Source organism: Bos grunniens, chromosome 4, assembly GCF_055505025.1.
Source record: "Bos grunniens cultivar Pamir isolate PY7600 chromosome 4, Bosgru_T2T1.0, whole genome shotgun sequence".
In the NCBI taxonomy this organism is placed as follows: domain Eukaryota; kingdom Metazoa; phylum Chordata; class Mammalia; order Artiodactyla; family Bovidae; genus Bos; species Bos grunniens.
The window spans coordinates 27,687,914-27,706,246 of NC_141168.1; the positions used below are offsets into that span (position 1 = coordinate 27,687,914).

General features: G+C 54.4%; 2 protein-coding genes across 8 annotated transcripts in view; both read left to right on the top strand.

The window, feature by feature from the left end:
• The first annotated feature begins 2,657 nt into the window (after positions 1-2,657).
• PRRT4 (proline rich transmembrane protein 4) lies at positions 2,658-13,186 on the top strand. 6 transcript variants are annotated; one of them, XM_086395770.1, is made up of 6 exons: positions 2,658-2,986; positions 4,199-4,258; positions 4,490-4,902; positions 4,989-5,093; positions 5,981-6,100; positions 10,436-12,838. In XM_086395770.1, the coding sequence occupies exons 2-6, from the start codon at positions 4,251-4,253 to the stop codon at positions 12,259-12,261; spliced, it is 2,472 nt and encodes an 823-aa protein (XP_086251896.1). In that variant the 5' UTR covers positions 2,658-2,986; positions 4,199-4,250; the 3' UTR covers positions 12,262-12,838. The 6 variants fall into 6 exon arrangements, 5 of the variants coding, with proteins under 5 accessions (XP_086251896.1, XP_086251897.1, XP_086251895.1 ...); XM_086395771.1 differs by having other exon boundaries at positions 4,633-4,902; XM_086395772.1 differs by having other exon boundaries at positions 2,660-2,986; positions 4,199-4,902; positions 10,436-10,662; positions 11,185-12,838.
• A 4,614-nt stretch (positions 13,187-17,800) lies between these two features.
• The window catches only part of RBM28 (RNA binding motif protein 28), a 32,471-nt gene continuing 31,938 nt past the window's right edge, over positions 17,801-18,333 (top strand). Inside the window, exon 1 of one of the 2 annotated variants that reach the window (XM_086395774.1) lies at positions 17,801-18,100. In XM_086395774.1, the coding sequence (XP_086251900.1) occupies positions 17,983-18,100 (118 nt within the window). In that variant the 5' untranslated portion in view covers positions 17,801-17,982. The remainder of the gene's footprint in view (positions 18,101-18,333) is intronic. The other variant, XR_015162194.1, reaches the window with a different exon arrangement.

Sequence of the window (18,333 nt, forward strand, 5' to 3'; positions counted from 1 at the left end):
TCTCTTCTGCATTTGAAAATTCCCTAGATGTCTGGCAATCTTTGGCTATGATTAAGATTGTGGGGATGGGAGGGAGGCTAGTCAGAAACTCTGAGCTCAGAGAGAGGCTGGGTTTGCCACTGCAGCATGGGCCAGCTGGGCTGTTTCTTATGTCAGTAACTTTAGGTCTTTCCTCTTGGTCTGGTGAAATACCCCAGAGTAGCGTCATCCAGTTTCCTGTCTAGGTCCTACTCCCAGCACTTGGGGAGCCTGATGGTGACAGAAAGCTCAGCATCTCTGCATTTCACCATTCCATGTGGCAAGGTCAACTGATCCTTTGGATTTCAGTATTTTTCAGTGTGGTATCTCCATTGACAACTGTGCTCCAACCCAAACATCGTCTATCTTATCTTCAGAAGAAAACTCCCCAGACTCTGGCTGGGATATGAGAGGGGCTGTTGCCCAGGAGTTTGGAGCTGGGGGAGAGATGGAGGGATCTAACTGCCCATTCTGGTCCTTATCTTAGCAACCTCTTCCACCTTTCACTTCTAGGAATCCATAGGTACCACGGAGAGGTTCTCTATGCCTCTGAGAATCTTGCAATGCAGGTCCAGTTAGTTCTCAGCTCCCGTCAGCCGTGACAGCTGACATGACTCCTTGGCGCCGATAAGTCAGTGCTGGTCTGCCATTCTGCTTCAAAAATGTGGCTGTTGTCTTTTTCCATGTTCTCTCTATCTTTGTAAGTTTATCTCTTGATTTAAAAAACCTCTTTATTGAAGTTTTAGTGGGGTTTTGGGAAGGAGTGAAAGTAGATATACACATTCAATTACCATCTTAACCCAGAACCCTAACATCCCTTTTCAGTATGTTTTTAAAAATATAATTCCTGGGAATCACCTTCCTTGGTCATGGAGGGCTGTTATTTTAATGTACTGGGGTATGTTTATTTCTGTCTTTCCATTTAGAAGTCTTTCCGTGAACATGATTAGCAGGAAATGAGCCTTTCTATGAGGAAGATTAAAGGAAAATGTCTCTAGTGGGATAACTTTTATTAAGTATATGAGAGAAGCCCAGAGGCTGGATCTCAGTATGCAGTCTCCAGGCAGCCCCTAAATGACAAGGTTGTGGGGGGGGGAGGTGGGCGGGCAGAGTTTCCCTACTAGAGGAAGGACCCTATAGCAATCCCTGAGGGTGCATCCAGGGAATGCCCTTGGCAATGTTTTGTTTAGAGACTCAGAATAAATCCCAGATTTCATCAGTGATGTGCCCTGGAAGGGTGGGGGGTGTTCAGTCAGTGGCCTGATTTTATCTTACATCAATTGGGGGGATTCTGTGATAAGAAAGTGAGCCCTGGATGCCTTTCTGAAATGCTACCCATTGCCCATTTGGGCCCCAGAATCGTTCATTCGTTATTCACTTTGCTAATACATGGTGAGCATGCCCCTGGGCCAAGTGCTATGCTGGCCATACCTGAGACAGACCTGCCCTAGGTAACTCTTTGAGCACCCACTCCCCAACCTTACAGAGCAGCGAGTTAGGGGGATCAGGGTAACATCCAAGGCTGTAATCTGGTGACACATTTTCTCCCTATGTGGCTTGTGATGAGGACTAAGTGAGGAGATGCCTAAGCACCCAGCATGGTAGGATGTCTGGGTTTTTCCAGGATAGCTTTATATGGGGCAGAGAACCCACTGTGTTTTATGTTTTCCTGATACTTTCAAATAGGAACATTTTGGGGATTTAGAGATTCAAGTCTGCATAAACCAGCCAGAACTACTTAAATCAGTCACTGCAACAGAACCACAGGGTCCCTGAAGTGTCCACAGTAACTGCCCTGCTCTTGAATAATCTTCCACACTGGCCTGGGTGCACTTATATTCCTGGGCTAACATTCTTTGACTTCACTGTTCTCCTCTTGCCCATTATTAGAAACAAGCTGTAAACCACTTCTCACAAAGCTCTTTAAGGTTTTTTTTTTTTTTTTTTTTTTTTTGAGAACTCAGTCTTAGCAAAAAGAAATGTTACACACAGATTGAGCCTTGGCTGTTCATCTATGAAATGTTGGAGGCACTTCCAACTATTGAAAGCCACCAGGTGATGAAGCAGACAGCAGAGAGACTGAGTTCAGGTTGCCAAACGGTGCCATCTTGGACAAATTCCTGAGTTATTTTTTTCCCCCCAAGCCTTAATTTACCTATCTGTGAAATGGGTACACCCACAGAGTTGTTGTCAGGGACTAATGAAACAAGGGGTGTGGACGTGCTTATTACACTTTCCACTCATCGCTTAATAAACATAGTGGTTCTTCTTGCCTGGGCAGGTTGCCGTGTGTGTGCACGCGCGCGTGTGTGCACACGAGAGTGCACGCGGTGCTCTAGCCCGCGGTGTTTCCCGGGGAGGTCATGCGAGTGGATGTGCATGATGGGCCGCCCTGGGAGCGTGCGGCTGCCGGCACCAGGCTGAGAGCGCAGCACCGGCGCCCGCCCCGGCCGGCAGGCAGCGCTGAGTGAGTGAGCGCGCGTGGGGACGCAGGCACAGAGGCGGCGGCGGCTCGGGGCTGCGGTGCGCGCCCGCCTGCCGGCCGGGTAGGGGGCGGACCGCGGGCCGCGGGCCGGGGGAGGAGGAGGGGAGAGGGCGGGCGCGCGGGGCGGGAGCGCAGGAGGCGGGGAGGGCGGGCAGAGCGCGGCTGCCGCGGAGCCCGGCGCGGGCGGCTCTGCCGGGGAGCGAGGCTCGCAGCCAGGAGGCGGCGCGGCGGGTGGGAGCGCGGAGCCCGAGCCGGGCCGGGCCGCCCGCCTGGGGCCAGCGTTGCGGGCCGGGGCCGGGCCGCGCCAGACTGGGGGCCGCGCGTCGGCGAAGCCGCCGTGACCGGGACGAGCCGAGGGGGCGTCGGGCGCTGGGAGCACCGGCCAGACTCGGTGGAGAGTCGCCCAGCCGGGCGCCTGGGTCGCCGCGACCGCCCCTTTTCGGGGGACTTGGCGGAGGAGAACCGCCTGCGGGAGAGGAGCAGGTCTGCTGTCTGGGCAGGGGGAGAGGGAGGTGTGTGTGTGTGCGCGCGTGTATGTGTGTGTGCGCGTGTGCCTGTCTGTAGCGGTGGGTGTGTAGGAATGTGCATGTGGAGGGGGATGATGGGGTGTGATGTGTATCTGTATTCTGACTGTGCGAATGTGTATGTAGGGGTGTGTGTGCCTCTGTGTCTGTGTATACTGTGTGTCTGTGAGGTAGGGGTGTGTGTGTGTGTGTGAGACAGAGCAGGCTGGAAGCTCAAAGAGCTTGGATCTGAACCCATGTAGGAGGGAGGGGGCTTGGCAGGACTGAATGTGTGTGTGTTTGTGTGTGTGTGCACTTAGGCGCAGGGATGTGTGAAGGGTGAGTAGGTGAGTGTGGGTCAGGGTGCTAGGTGTGGCCGTGTGTGTGATGTAACAGTGGTGGGTACACATGTGTGCCCCCTGGCTTCCCCTCCCCTTCCCCTTCCAGCTTTGTGTGCCTGGGGTGGGTCAGGCGTGTACTGCAGCCAGCCCTTGGTCCAGCTTGCCTGCCAGGCCATCCCTCCCCCCAGTACTTCTAGGGTTAAGGGATGGAGAGCAAGCCAAACCCCAGGCAAGAGGGAAAAGGCTGAAGGGGCAGAGCTTCTGCCAGCCCAGGGCACGCTGCTTCCCTGGCCAGAGCCGCTTTCTCCAACCTCTGCCATCACTCACTCTGTGCTTTATCCCTCCAGGGCTCCCTGGGTCTGAGTGAGAGTGAGGCTGGAGCAGGGGTGGGAATAGGGGTACACTCATCTGTGAGGGGAGCTTGTTCACAGTTCTGTTACCAGAAGGGTGCTCGGCACGTAGTAGGCCTGAACAGATACTCTAGGGCAAAAGGAGGAAAGAGGGAAGAAAGGAAGGGAGGGGATCAGAGGCTGGGAGTCAAGTCCATGCACTCAGTTATTAGTCAAGGGTGAGAGCAGCTGGATGCAGTCAGACCCCAGGCCTCAGACTGAGCAGGTGGGGGTGGGGTGGGGGTGGGCACTTAGGGAAGAGGAGCCTTGGCTGGAAGGGAAGGGGACTGCAGGGGAGAGACTGGTGCTGGGGCCTGAATGTTCAGCAAGAAGCTGGCCACTCTCCTTGGGCAGAAGCCTTTGTGTCTTGCCCCCACCACCTGCTTCTCCTGGATCCGCAGCGTCTCTTGGAGGCATCAGATTCCAACCCGGTAGGGCTCATAGCACCTCTCCTCTCTCCAGGACCTTCGTGCGCAAAGGTGCAGAAGACCCAAGCTCGCGGCCCTACCAGGCCATGGCAGGGTACGGCTATCTGGGGCTGGGGCTGTTCTGCTGGGTCCTGCTTGCTGTTCCTGTGGGCCCCCAGCCTGCCTCCTCTGTCCCAGGGGCCCCTCTCACCACTTTGAACCCCCCGCCCCAGAGTGAGGCCTCTATGCTGTCTCTCAACCTGGGACTTAACTTCAAATTCCACCTTCGGGGACCGGCTGCTGTCTGGGGGAACCCTGTCACGGAGACCCAGGCACTTTCTCCCAGGCCGAGCCGGGAGCCCAAGGAAGAGGCGGCCAGTGGGCTGAGGACTGACCCGCTTTGGGAACTGCTGGTGGGCTCTCTTGGAAACTCCCCCCCAGAGTGGGGCTCTGCAGAAGGCAGCTCTACTTCGTGGGCCTCCTCCCCAGCTCTGGAGTCCGCATCCCTCCTCTCGAGGCCCGCTGATGGGCCCACTGCACCCTATCGGCCCGGGATGGGCACTGTGACCTGGAACACTGCTCTGACAGCCACAGCGCCTCCATCCAGTGCACCCAGGCTCCGCCAGAGCGAGCTGGAGCTGAAATTCGATGTGGCACTGAGAGCAGGTGCAGCCCCCACGCTCGGGCATCGAACGCTGCCCCTGCTGCCCAGCCTGCGGGCCAGCCTGGCAGAGATTGCTGGGCGCCTGGGACCCTTTGGTGAGTACCCACCCCCTCCCAAGGAGAGCTGCTGCTGGGCCATCTGGCAGGTAGGAGGAGGCTTCAGCATGGGGCTCCTTTTGCAGGGTTCTTTGGCACTACAGTGTCCCCGCTCCGGAACTTATCAGGCCCAAGCCCCCCAGGCCCAATTACATCCCCAGGCTCTGCCTCTGGAGTTTCAGATTCTCCAGGTGAGTGTCTATTTCACTGCAACAAACGTTTATAGAATGCCTCTAAATGACAGTGCTTCCTTTTTTCTCTGACTTAAGGGGAGCTTGCATTCCTTCTCCCAGGCCCTGGGATACAGCCACTGCTCCCATGGGGAAATGCTCTCTTTGTCATACAAAGTCTGATTTGGCCCTTGTAGTTTAGCTTCTGGTATACACGTGGCTGGGCTTCCCTGGTAGCTCAGCTGGTAAAGAATCTACCTACAATGCAGGAGATGCTGGTTTGATTCCTGGGTTGGGAAGATCCCCCTGGAGAAGGGATTGGCTACCCACTCCAGTATTCTCGGGTTTCCCTGATGGCTCAGACGGTAAAGAATCCGCCTGCAATGCCGGAGACCTGGGTTCGATCCCTGGGTTGGGGAAATCCCCTGGAGGAGGGCATGGCAACCCATTCCAGTATTCTTGCCTGAAGAGTCTCTGTGAACAGAGGAGCCTGGTGGGCTACAGTCCATGGGGTTGCAAAGAGTCAGACACAACTGAGCAGTGAAGCACAGCACAGCACATACATGTGGCTGGGCTTTCTAGGTGGCACTGGTGGTAAAGAACCCTGCTGCCAATGCAGGAGATGTAAGAGACGGGGTAACCCTGGGTGGGGAAGACCCCCTGGGGAAAGAAATGACAACCAACTCCTATATTCTTGCCTGGAGGAGCCTGGCGGGCTACAGTCCCTAGGGTTGCAAAGAGTCAGACACGACTGAAGCCACTTAGCACGCACACACGCATACATGTGGCTCCAATTCCTGGGACAGTGACTCCTTTTGGTCAAGCTCTGAGAAAGGACTTGATTTTCTCCAAAGTTCCAGAGGCCAATGCCCGGCTGGCACTCTAGCCCTAATGTGCTCCCTTTGCAGGATTCTTTGGCACCACTCTGTCCCCACCCCCATCCCCCCAGGAAAGAAAGCTCCCAAGTCCAAGGCCACTGGACCCAGCTGCTTCTCTAAGCTCTGCGTTAATTGCAACAGCATCACTAGGTAAGTGTCCGATTCATTTGAACTTGATGATTATTTATTGAGCACATAATATGTGCTAGCCATGCACAGACATTCTGGGATCCTTTTATTTGATGGTCATCATGATCATGATCACCATTCTCTTCATCATCACCATGGAGATGTATATTAATGGTCTGAGAGCAAGTGTTGCTGAGGATGGTCCCACAGAGTTAAATAGCAGTCCTCTGGGAGTTTTGTAATCATAGGCAGAGCAGGATGTAGACAAATGTATCAGGGCAAACAGACTCAGGAACTCCTTCCTGATTTCCACAGCCTCAGTACTAACCCCACCCTCCACTTCAATCTGCCTGGCCTGCCTCCCACCCTCCCACTCTGAGCTTGGGGCTCTCTCCTTTGCTGTCTGATCTGACATGACATGCTGTCACATATGGGCAGAGCAGGGCCCCTCATTGGGAAGACATTGAAGAGAAGACCCTGAGCAGACAGACACCATCCTTGTCAAGGGAGCCTTTCAGAACATGCGTGGCGGCAAGCTGGTGGTGCAGAGCAAAGACCAGGGGCTGTGGGATCTTGAGACCTGGCTTTGGATCCCAATATACTTCCTAACTGGCCAGTGGCCCCACCCTCCTTCCCCTTCCTCAGTGATGGCTGGATAGGCTATTTAAGTTCTTTGAGCCTTAATTTTCTCATATATCTAGGGTTTAGTAATAGTGCCTATTTTGCTATTGTAAAGCTTCCATGTAATGTAAATTTTGGGCATGAGGCTGGTCATGAAGTATTAGCTCATTAAATAGTATCTGTTAATGTGGTTTCCCCCCATCATGTTCCAAATACACTTCCAGGTATACCTCTCAGACATCGCAACTGTGGCCCCAAAATGTGATGGGACAACACATACTGTAAAAGGCAGAGGACAAGCTGCTTGGGGAGGGGTTCTGGGAGGTGAAGCCAAGGGAGCCATGCAAAGGGCTAACTGTGACTGGGAATGCTCTGAGCCACCCCACACCAGGAACTGGTGCAGCAAAGGAAACCACTGGTCCCCAAGCTTCTTCCAGCTCTAGACTTAACACAGCACCTGACTGTTGCTCACTCCCTAGTGGTCCCAGCACTCCCGGGCATGTGGGTGGGAAGCCTGCTGTCTCTTTCCCATCCATCCCAGTGAGCAGCAGTGGCAGGATCTGCTGTGGAGCTGGGGGCAGGCTCTGTGGCCTCAAGGGAAGGAGGCTGGCTGGCGGTCTGTCAGCCTTGGTGACAGCACTGGCCAAGCAGGTTTAATGAGTCTGGACAGTATCAGAGGCAGCCCGGCCGGCTGGTGGCCCCACCCTCCTTCCCCCTCCTCAATGATGGCTGCAGGAAGCCAGTCTCTTCCTGGCTGTTCCTCCTGGATAAACCCCGGAGGGCTCCAGGCCTCCTGGAGAAAAGGCCAAAGGGTTTTTTGTTCACGCCAGTACCTTCTGAGGGGAGTAGTGCCAAGTAGTTAGGAGATAAAGGAATCTCTCTGTATCTTCTCTAGGAACTTTCTAACCTAGGTACAGTTAACCTTTGGCCCTAGGGCTTCTCTTCTCTAGTTCCTCTTAGGACCTGAAAGAGGAATGTGAAAAAGGTGGCTTAAAACTCAACATTCAAAAAACTAAGATCATGGCATCCAGTCCTGTCACTTCATGGCAAATAGATGGGGAAAAAGTGGAAGCAGTGACAGACTTTATTTTCTTAGGCTCCAAAATCACTGTGGATGGTGACTGTAGCCATGAAATGAAAAGATGCTTGCTTCTTGGAAGAAAAGCTATGACAAACCTAGACAGCGTATTAAAAAGCAGAGACATTACTTTGCCAACAAAAGTCCGTATAAAGCTATGGTTTTTCCAGTAGTCATGTAAGGGCATCTGAGGAGACCAAAACATGAGGGGTGAGGGAGAGTGTGTGTGTATTTGATCCCACTGCTGTCAGACTGGCTCTGCCCCACCCCACCCCACCCCACCAGCAAACCGTCAGATCCAGCTGAATGATTCTCCATTTTAATTCACTGCTGTGTCTTCAGTAGGTGTTTGGGAATGGTCAGTCTATCCAAATGGTGTTCTTCAAACAGGGTTCACAGAGTGAGACAATGTGTTGATGTTCACTGATTTGGCTAATTGTTGACTTTATAAGGGACAACAGCCTTTTGTTAGTTAAATCAAGAATGAGTTTGAGGCCCCAGAAATGGTCACACTCACACGGACACACACCAATGACTGATGGGTGATGAACATTAGCCCATAATGATGAGACCAACAGCAGTTGTATATTGAATGCTGATTATGCACCAGGCTCTCTACAGAGCTTTGCACACATTGGCCATTTATCCTCATCACAGCCCTGCTCTTATTTCAGACTCGAGGAATGTGATGGGACAGGAACCAGGGAACATGCTGCCACTGAGCAGGCAGCCTGCTGTAAATATGTAATGTTTTGGCAGCTCCCTCTCTGCCCTCTCCAGTTGCCCAGTTCTACCTTTCCCTCCCTTCTCTCCGGGACTGCTTTCAGGCCCCCTCACTCCTTACCCTTGTTCTCAGGATTGCTCAGTTTTGCATGTCCTAAACTTAAGCTCGGAGAAGGCAATGGCACCCCACTCCAGTACTCTTGCCTGGAAAATCCCATGGACGGAGGAGCCTGGTAGGCTGCAGTCCATGGGGTCTCGAAGAGTCGGACATGATTGAGCAACTTCACTTTCACTTTTCACTTTCATGCATTGGAGAAGGAAATGGCAACCCACTCCAGTGTTCTTGCCTGGAGAATACCAGGGATGGCGGAGCCTGGTGGGCTGCCGTCTATGGGGTTGCACAGAGTCAGACGCGACTGAAGCGATTTAGCAGCAGCAGCTCAAGCTGGCACTGCCTGGGGTGGGGTGGGGTTGGGGGGTGTTCCTGGAGCCTTCCTGTTCTGTCCCACCGAGGCAGGGCTGAGTATGGCCAGGCAGTTGGGGCAGGGGTCTGCTTGTCAAGAGATCCTCCTTGCCTCATTCTACACCTGTCTCCTGTGCACCTCCCCATCCCCAGCTGGCTCCCCCATCCTTCACCACAATCTTTCTGCCTCCATCCCTGCCCGCAGCTGTGCTTCTGCCCAGCTGGCTAGGTGGGGGAGGGAGGTTTAGCCTGAAGCGTCTTCCCTTGCTGCCTGGCCAGAAGGAAAATCCTTGGGTCTAGCTCTTTCTCATTCCTCTCTTGTTCCAGGAGAGTAGCATGGGGGATCTTAGTCCTCACACTCTCTTACCCGACTTTCCTTTCCCCAAGGGATGTGTGGGGCTGGGAGCCCAAGTTAGCCAGAGCGCCCCAGAGCATCTGAGGGGCTCATTTGCTAAGATGGCATTTTATCCCACTATGACCCCCACAACTGTTCCTTCCTGGGAGTTCAAAGGTAGTCTTGAGACCTAGGGGAGTGATCTCAATGTCATCTTCTGTAAAAGGGGTGAAAACCAAAGGAGTATTAAGGGCCTCAGACTAATAGCTTGTAGTTGAGTCAGGATGGGGACCATGGCCATTGGTAGGCTGAGGGTTGGAGGTATAGCAGGCAGGAAGGCCAGTAAATATGAAAGATTGCTGGCGACAGGAGGGTTGTATCACTTCCTCTGCTGTGTGTGTGCGTGCGTGCACATGCACGCTTGGTGGCCTTCCCTGAAGAGACTGGGAGAAGGGGGAAGCTATTGAAAAAAAGCTGGAGAAGCTCCTTCTAGCACCAAGGTGTGAGATGGGAGTCAGGGGTGCAGAACAAGAGACAAGCAAAGTAGTATTATGAGGTTGCTGTGCCATCAAGAAGAGGGGCTCAAACTGGTGCTCAGATCTGGATTTTAGATGCAGCTCTGCTAATGTGTAACCTTGGACAAGTCACTTTGCCTCTCGGCACAGCCTCAGTATCTTCACTTGGCATGTATTCAATGAGTATCTTCTGAACGCCAACTCTGTGCCAGGACGTTTTAGGGAGGAGTATTCAGATGTGAGCAAAGCAAACAAAAATCTTTGTTCTCATGACTCCTCCTTCCTGGCAGGAGAGTTCAGTTAGAGGGGGCTTCTATAGCTCCCTCCACTTGTAAAATTCTGTGACCTCTTAAGAAAAACCCTTTTCAGTGGAATCACAGTATACTGAACAAAGCTGGGAGCCAGGCCTGGATGGGATGACCAGAGGGGATGAGAGCTGAAACTCTGGAGGAGTTTGATATGGGAGGGGCCGGTGAGTGGTGGCCAGGTCCGTGAGTCTCCTATTTATGACAAGTCCTTCCTGGATGTCAGAAGGACTCCCATTGGCATACAGGCTACTGGCTGTATGGTGGGTAAGGGGAGGGTTGCACGAATGCCTCAGACGAACATTCTTTGCCCACAGAGTCCACCACCCCCACCTCTGGCCTGGACGACCCCTCTCCTGCCAGCCTTGGGAACCTTTCGGTGCAGCCAGAGTGTGGGCCAGGGTCCTGCAGTATCAGAGAGCTGCCTGAACCCGAGGGGCAGCCGCCTGCGGCCCCCCTGCCCCTCTTCTTCCTGACACTGGAGGCCGACTGGGCAGAGGCCAAGGCTCGCTGGGGTCTGGCCTGGGAGGCCCACGTGTACGGGGTAGGCGCGCTCTTCGGCCTGGTGGCCTTGCTGGCGCTGCTGGCGCTAGCCCTCCTGCCCTGGCGCTGCCCGCCCGGCGCTCCCTGCCTGGCGCTGCTGGACATGCTCCTGCTCTCGGCTGGGACCACGCGGGCCTTCCCGCTCTTCTACGACGCCTACGGGCACCGCGACCGGCTGCCGGCGCTGGCCTGGCTGCTGCTGCAGGACCTCCCGCTGCCCTGCCTGGCCGCCGGCCTGGGCCTGGCCTGCCTGCTGCTGGCCCGGCCGCGCCCGCCGCGCTGCCCCGCCGGCCTGGCCGCGCTGCTGCTCCTGGGGTTGGGGCTGGCGGCCGCCGCCGCCCTCGGGAGCGCCGCCCACCGCCCGCTGCGGGCTCTGCGGCTCGCCTCCCGCGGGCTGCACGCCTTCCTCGCCGCCCTCCTTTCCGGGCTCCTGCTGGCGCTCTCCTGCTTGGGGGGCCGGCGGCGGCGGGCCGGAGCGCCCCTGGGAGCGGCCGGCTTCAAGGGCGCCACGCCTCTCCCGCAGGCGCGCAGCCCCTTCGGCCCGCGTGAGTCCTGGCGGCGCGCGGCGCGCACGGCCCCGGTGGCGGGCACCTTTGGGCTGCTGAGCGGAGCTCTGCAGGGCTACGAGGTGCTGCACGCCCTGGGCTACGGCGGCCAACCTGGCCTGGAGGGGCCCTGGCCTTGGTGGGCCTTCCAGCTTGGCCTGCGCCTCGGCGAGGTGGGCGTCGCGCTCCCGTTGGCGCTGCTGGGCCTCTACCCGGCGCTCTGCAGTCCCCGCGTGCCGCCGCGCTGCTGGGCCAAGCTCTTCCGCCTGTCCCCCGGCCACGCCGCCCCGCTGCTGCCCGGAGGCTGGGTCACCGGGGCCCCGGACAAGAAGCCGCTGGGGAGCGCCATCGCGCGTGGCGACGCGGAACTGCTGCAGCTGTGCGCCCTGGCCGGACCGGGCCCCGACCTCCTCCTCCAGGGAGGAGGCTGCCGGAGCTTCGACGGCGCGGCCGCCCACCCGGCGCCTTCCCCGGCCTCGTCTCCCTGCAGCGATGACACAGTGGACTTCCGCCCGCCCTCCCCCATCAACCTGCGGCGCAGCATCGAGGAGGCCCTCTGCAGCGAAGCACTGCTGGCGCCCGGCCTCTTCCAGGTCCCAGCCTTCGGGGAAGCTCTGCCTAGCCTCGGCGTCTACCGCACCGCCTCGCTGGGGGCTCAGACCGGGGTCGGGCCCATTGGGAGGTCTGGGGAGGCCCCTGGCTCCCCGGCGCCCCGCGAGCTCCCGTCTCCCGGGACCTGGCCCGCGGGCAGCAGCGCCTCCTCCGGCTCGCTGTGCGGACTCTCGCGGGACAGCTCGTCCGTGCTCCTGTGCTCCAGCCCGGACAGGGCCCCGCGCTGTCCTCTGGTCTGCGTCCTCAGCCCCCCGCGGCCCTCAGGAAGCAGCCCCAGCCTCCCGGCCTCAGGATCCTACCAGGCCCTGTCCCCACCCTCCCGCGACTCCCCAGAACCTGCTCCTGAGCTGCAGGCCGAAGAGGCCTTGCTGCAGGAGCAATTCCTGGACGCCTGCAGACAGATTGACGAGCTGAGCATGGGCAGCGACACCATAGACCTGTGAAGAGGTGGCCCCCCAGCCACCCCCGATCGCACGCCCCCTTCTGGCGCCTGTTCTGCCCCCCCCCCCCCCCCCCATCTCCCCACCCGAGACCTGCACACTGTAACCCTTCCCCAATCCTGCCTGGCTCAGATACCTCTCCCGGCTTCCTTTCCCATCCAGAGATCCCTGGATGGGTGGGTCAGCAGCCAGGCTCTGTTGATGGGGAACTAGTGCCACCTTCTCTGGAGCCCCGGGGCGTTGATGCCCTCAGCTGCAATTCTAGGCTGGCAGGGGTCCCACTGTCCTTGGCATTCACCAGCAATAAAGCTCCAAGGTGCTCCACTCCAGACCACCACTTCCCACTCTGGTGCTGAGTGAGAGGGGCTGTCCTTAGAAGACCTCAGGACCCACCACTGTCCCCAGACCCACCTCTGCTACGCCCAGGAATCCCATCCCTGCTGAGTGAGACTCCCATGTCCTCCACATGATCCTTCCCCGTAGAAGGGTCCATGGCCCATCTAGGAGACTCTGCAGCAGTTGGGTGGGAGGTGAGTGCTTTCAGAGTTAATTTATCAATAAAATATTTTCAGAGGAGAAAGGTCTGACCTTCTTGGAAAAGCCTAGATGAGGCAACAGCAGCAGTGGTTCTGTGAGAACAGAAAGAGAAGCAGTGTTTGGGTGGGGTGGGTCCATCTCAGACCCTAGTGACTCCTGACCCAAATGAGTCTTGTCCTCCACATGACCTTTCCCCATAGATGGCTCCATGGCCCATCGGGATGAGCGAAGGTCCTGGGAGTGGCCCCTTGAAGATCCTTCTGACTCCCCAGGAAGTGGCTTTTCAGAGATGGAACACAACCCTGAGAGGTGAGGCAGAAACTCTGCAGTAGTTGGTGGAAATGTCTCTATTCCTAGGGACCTGGCTTCACATCCTGGGGGACAACTGTTTAGGGACTAGTTAGTAGCAAAGTCCTTCATGGAAACGTTGATACGCATCTCAAAAGCATGATCACTTTGAGCTGGGATTCCCAGCAATCTCCCTGCCACATATCTAGAGGAATTCACAGAGGCCTTTTGGATTCACAGAAGAAATTGCTCGCTCCATCTACCAACAGGACCTCTTCAAGTCTGCACTCACAACCCTCTTCCCTGGAGAACATTCATCTCCCACAGGTGCAGAGCCTCCCTGGGGAAAGCCTGTCTTCCCCAAGCCCCAGCACCATCCTACCCACCAAAGCAGAGCTCACAGTGCAGAGACCCATGAATACATCCAGCCACCAGGCACTCTGTAGTCCCTCCCTTGTCCAGGGCATTTGGCTCTGAGCGCTGTAGTATGCATTTGTCATTTGGCTCAAATGCAGTAAGTTCAGAGTGGCACTAAAACAGAGTTGTAGATTTTAGAACAAAATTCTGGCAGTGTTTTGGCAGATGTCCTGCACATCACAGGGAGGCCCACAGGGGCACACATACTAGGCTTGAAGTGGAAAAACAGGAATAGGAATGGTTTTTTCTTCCAACTCTGCCCATCAGCTCGTGAGGATTTGAGAAGGGAAGCACGGGAGCGAGGAGGGAGGCAGGCTGGGAGGGGGCGGGGCGCTCAGCAGACCAGGTCTAACGCTCTAGTGGAAGAATTACAGCGCTGTTCAGCTTGCCCCTGAAGCTCTGTCTTGGCTGAAGGGAGCACCCAGGGCTTGGAACCTCAGAAGGAGAAGGGCAGTGAGTGAGAGTCATAGTAGGGAAGAAAATGAGAGGAGGATAGGGCAGGTACTGCTGAGGGATGAGACCGAGTGGTTCTGACTGTGTCTTCTCCATCACCTGGCTCAGCTTGGCTCAGAAATTCCTGCTGCATCGTCACTCTGGGCTGAGGCCCAGAGAACTGCCATACTCCTAATTACAGGCATATCTCACTGGTGTCGTAGTGGCTGTAGTGGCCCCAGCCTCAGAGCTGCTTTGTGTCATGGAAGGAGTGCTTGCTGTTCTGAGAAATTGTTTCTTTTCTTCCCCACGTACACCTCCATCTGCCTCTGCTCACACTCAACTCCTCTCTGCTGTCTCTTCCTCATTGTAATGCTTGCCAGCTGCTCTCACTCACTCTTCCCACCATGGGTCCTTGAGTTCAGGTACACACCTCCCAGCAAAGCAGTCCAAGACCCACGTACCTCCAGTCACTCTGTCTCTCTGTCTCTTTCTCTCTCTCTCTCTCTCTCTCTCTCACACACACACACACATGTACATACACATAGGCTCCTTTTCTGTCTGGACATTCTGAATGGGGCTGGTGAGTTGGGAGTGGGGTGGGGGAATAGAGCTTGGTGTCCATCAACTCCATCACTTCTTTGATTTTCCTCAGTGAGAATCACCTTAGCCCTTTGACTTGATCAAGAGACTGAGGCTTTGGTAAGACAACCCTTCCCTTTTATCTCATGCCTCAGCCCTTCCTAAACCAAAGCAGTTTCCCAGAAGAGCCTGGGTAGACCGGGACGTAATATATACACCCTCGGTTCCAGTTCTTAGTGTTATAGGAGACTGAGAGACAAACTCATCTTCATTCATTCAATCTCTTTAAAACATTTTATTGAGTTCTTACAATGTGCTAGATGGTGAGAGTAAAAAGGTGACCTAGGTGGACAACGGGAGAAGGCAATGGCACCCCACTCCAGTACTCTTGCCTGGAAAATCCCATGGATGGAGGAGCCTGGTAGGCTGCAGTCCATGGGGTCTCAAAGAGTCGGACATGACTAAGTGACTTCACTTTCACTTTTCACTTTCATGCATTGGAGAAGGAAATGGCAACCCACTCCAGTGTTCTTGCCTGGAGAATCCCAGGGACGGGGGAGCCTGGTGGGCTACCGTCTATGGGGTCACACAGAGTCGGACAAGACTGAAGCGACTTAGCAGCAGCAGCAGCAGGTGGACAACAATCCTGAACTCGTGAAGCTGAAGCTCTTTGGGGGAAACCCGACATTAAAGAGCACATCATATAAGTAATTCCAATAACACAAATAATTAAATACAGTGGTGAAAAGTGCTAAGAATGAGAAGTATGCAGTATTATAAGAATGTTTAGCTTGCAAGCAGGAATGTAGCCAAAAGGATGGAGCTTGGGAGAGGCTGGCTGAATACAGCCCAGCCCTCTCCTACTTCCTTTCCAGGCTCCTGCAAGTGATGGATGAGAGAGAGTCTAGCAGTTTATTTCCCCTGGAAGCCACATTGCTGATGTGCTGCAGGGTACCACGACTCCTGCTATTTAATAAAGAACCCTGCATGTGTCCTGGATAGATAAATGAGCAAATATTCCTGATTGAAGAACCACATGGCCTTCCTGATATGAGTGGATAGGAGGGGATGGGGCTGAGGCTGAGGCTGGGAGACTGAGATGGGGAGCCAGGTCTGAAAGTTGGGAAGAGTACAAAGGGTCAGCTGCACTGTTTTCCTTCCCTAGGGGCATGGAGCTCCTCTGCACTGTGGGTGGCTGCTGCCCTCTGATGGGCACAGGACCGCAGTTTCTTTTTGTTCTGTAGGGAAGGTTTGGGTCCAAAGCAGCTCCAACTTAACACTGTAGGAGGTGTCCCAAAGGGATGCTGGAGCAGCCTTCTCAGGATTCTTTCCCCAGTGCACGCTGCAGCCAGGACTGGGAAGGTGTCCCCACAGCTAGGGCCCTGATGCTTGTCATTTAGACTTTGGGTATGAAATTTTGATTTCTAAGGTGGTGAGGGGGCAGGAGAGGAGGAGAAAATAAAGGAGAAATGTGGAATTCCAAACCAACTTTATTCAAAGGGTCCATTTTCCTTTGTCTATTTGTCTCTCTTTATCCTGGATGGAATTAACCCATTACCTTATACATCTGTTTCATATTTCAATACTTCCTCCATTGAGTTATGTGTTTAAAAATAACTGTGGCTTTTTCTTTTAAGCATAAATGCTTGGCGTTAGGGTTTCATAAATCTAATGTTAAATGTTTTCCCTTTCCCCGCATCGCTATCAACCAGTTATCCACCAATCCAAAATATGTGGAAAGTAGATGGGGTTTGAGGAGAAAGGGGAACCCTTTTCACTGTACCTTTTGTACTTTTTGAATGTTCTACCTGCTCTGTGTTCAGGTTATACCGTTTAAAAGTAATTACTAAAAAGTCGCATTGGGTACTTTTGTTCTATACAAATGTTATGCAGGGTGCTGCAGTCTTGCACACAGGTCAGTTCCTGAGCCCAATGGGGTGGCAAACACTGTCTGTGTTCCAGGATCCAGGAGCACCCAGATCTCCTGGCCAGTGAGATTACACAGCCTTGGGTCCATCTAATAAGTTGACCTGAGGAAAGCTGTCTCTGGGAAGACCTGGGTTCTAGGTCTGTGTAAGCTGGATGTATTGCTTGTTCTGGGTGTGTTCTCTTGTGATCTTGCATGGTGCAGGCTTTGCTTTACTTGTAAGTTTTTTTTGTACTGATGTTTGTCTATCTCCCCAAAACTATTCTCCATGAAGGTAGGAGCCCTGTCTTTTTTTAGCTCATCAATTTTATCTTTAGTGCCTGGCACATAGTAGGAGCTCAGTAAATATTTTTTGAAAGAATGATTATGTATGACCTGTGCCTATTTGAACCTTAATAGCTTTGTCAGCGAAGTGTTAAAGGCACAGATTTAGTTATCTGTTAAAGTGTGACAGATGTCTCATATTCTCTGAGAACTGGAAATTTGTTCAAATGATATATGTGATTACTTGTTTTGACTTGCATTATGGCTGTGTTTTATGCACGTAATCTTGGGTCTCCTGGATCCTGGAACACAGGCACTTTAGAAAATATTTATTAAACATCCACTATGTGTCAGATCCTGGGTTAGACCCAGAGCAAAAACAGCTTCTCCTGCCTGCCCTGCTGAGTTTGGTATCGATCCCCAGCAAGTTAGATTGTAATAAGCCTAGAAACTGCTGCTGCTGCTGCTAAGTTGCTTCAGTCGTGTCTAACTCTGTGCAACCCCATAGACGGCAGCCCACCAGGCTCTGCTGTCCCTGGGATTCTGCAGGCAAGAATACTGGAGTGGGTTGCCATTTCCTTCTCCAATGCATGAAAGAGAAAAGTGAAAGTGAAGTCGCTCAGTCGTGTCCGACTCTTAGCGACCCCATGGACTGCAGCCTACTAGGCTCCTCTGTCCATGGGATTTTCAAGGCAAGAGTACTGGAGTGGGGTGCCATTGCCTTCTCCTGCTGCTGCTGCTAAGTCATTTCAGTCGTGTCTAACTCTGTGCAACCCCATAGACGGCAGCCCACCAGGCTCTGCTGTCCCTGGGATTCTGCAGGCAAGAATACTGGAGTGGGTTGCCATTTCCTTCTCCAATGCATGAAAGAGAAAAGTGAAAGTGAAGTCGCTCAGTCGTGTCCGACCTTCAGCGACCCCATGGACTGCAGCCTTCCAGGCTCCTCCATCCATGGGATTTTCCAGGCAAGAGTACTGGAGTGGGGTGCCATTGCCTTCTCCGAGCCCTTCTCCGAAGGGAAGCCAAATTTCCCTACAGAGGCGGGGGCGGTACTTGGGTTAGGGGGTGGAGCCCCGCTCAGGAAGCTCCGCCCTCAGGCGGCACTATTTTTCTTCCCTTCCGGAATGGTTTTTCCCTTTCCTCTACGTCTTCCTCCGGACTCTTTTGACTGACGCGCACTTCCGGAGTCTCCCGGCAACTTTAGTAAGCGTGGTCCTCTTACTAAAGCCAGTTACTTGACTCGCGTGCGCGACCTTGCGCGCCAGTTTCTCGGCCTCATGGCCGGACTGACCCTGTTTGTGGGCCGCCTCCCGCCCTCGGCTCGCAGCGAACAACTGGAGGAGCTATTCAGTCAGGTGGGGCCGGTCAAGCAGTGCTTCGTGGTGACCGAAAAAGGTAGGGGGCGGGGCGATCGAGAACAGAGTTGGGGTTCCCGGGAGCCGGATGGAGGCAGAGGACATTCTTCCAGCCTTAAGTGAGCCCTTAAATGAAAGGCCTTGGAAGTTGAATTTCTTTTCCAAACGGACTCTACACTAGATAAATCCATAGGAGCCGTTTCTGAAAGTCAAGTCAGCCCCTTAAGTTTATGTAGGCTTCCTGTTTATCATGCGCGCTCACATACAAGATTT

Coding starts and splice junctions, on each gene's coding strand:
- PRRT4 (XM_086395769.1), top strand. CDS start 4,251: ATGGCAGGGTACGGCTATCTGGGGCTGGGGCTGTTCTGCTGGGTCCTG. Junction 5,094..5,980: donor TGGAGTTTCAGATTCTCCAG/GTGAGTGTCTAT, acceptor CTCCCTTTGCAG/GATTCTTTGGCACCACTCTG. Junction 6,101..10,435: donor AATTGCAACAGCATCACTAG/GTAAGTGTCCGA, acceptor CTTTGCCCACAG/AGTCCACCACCCCCACCTCT.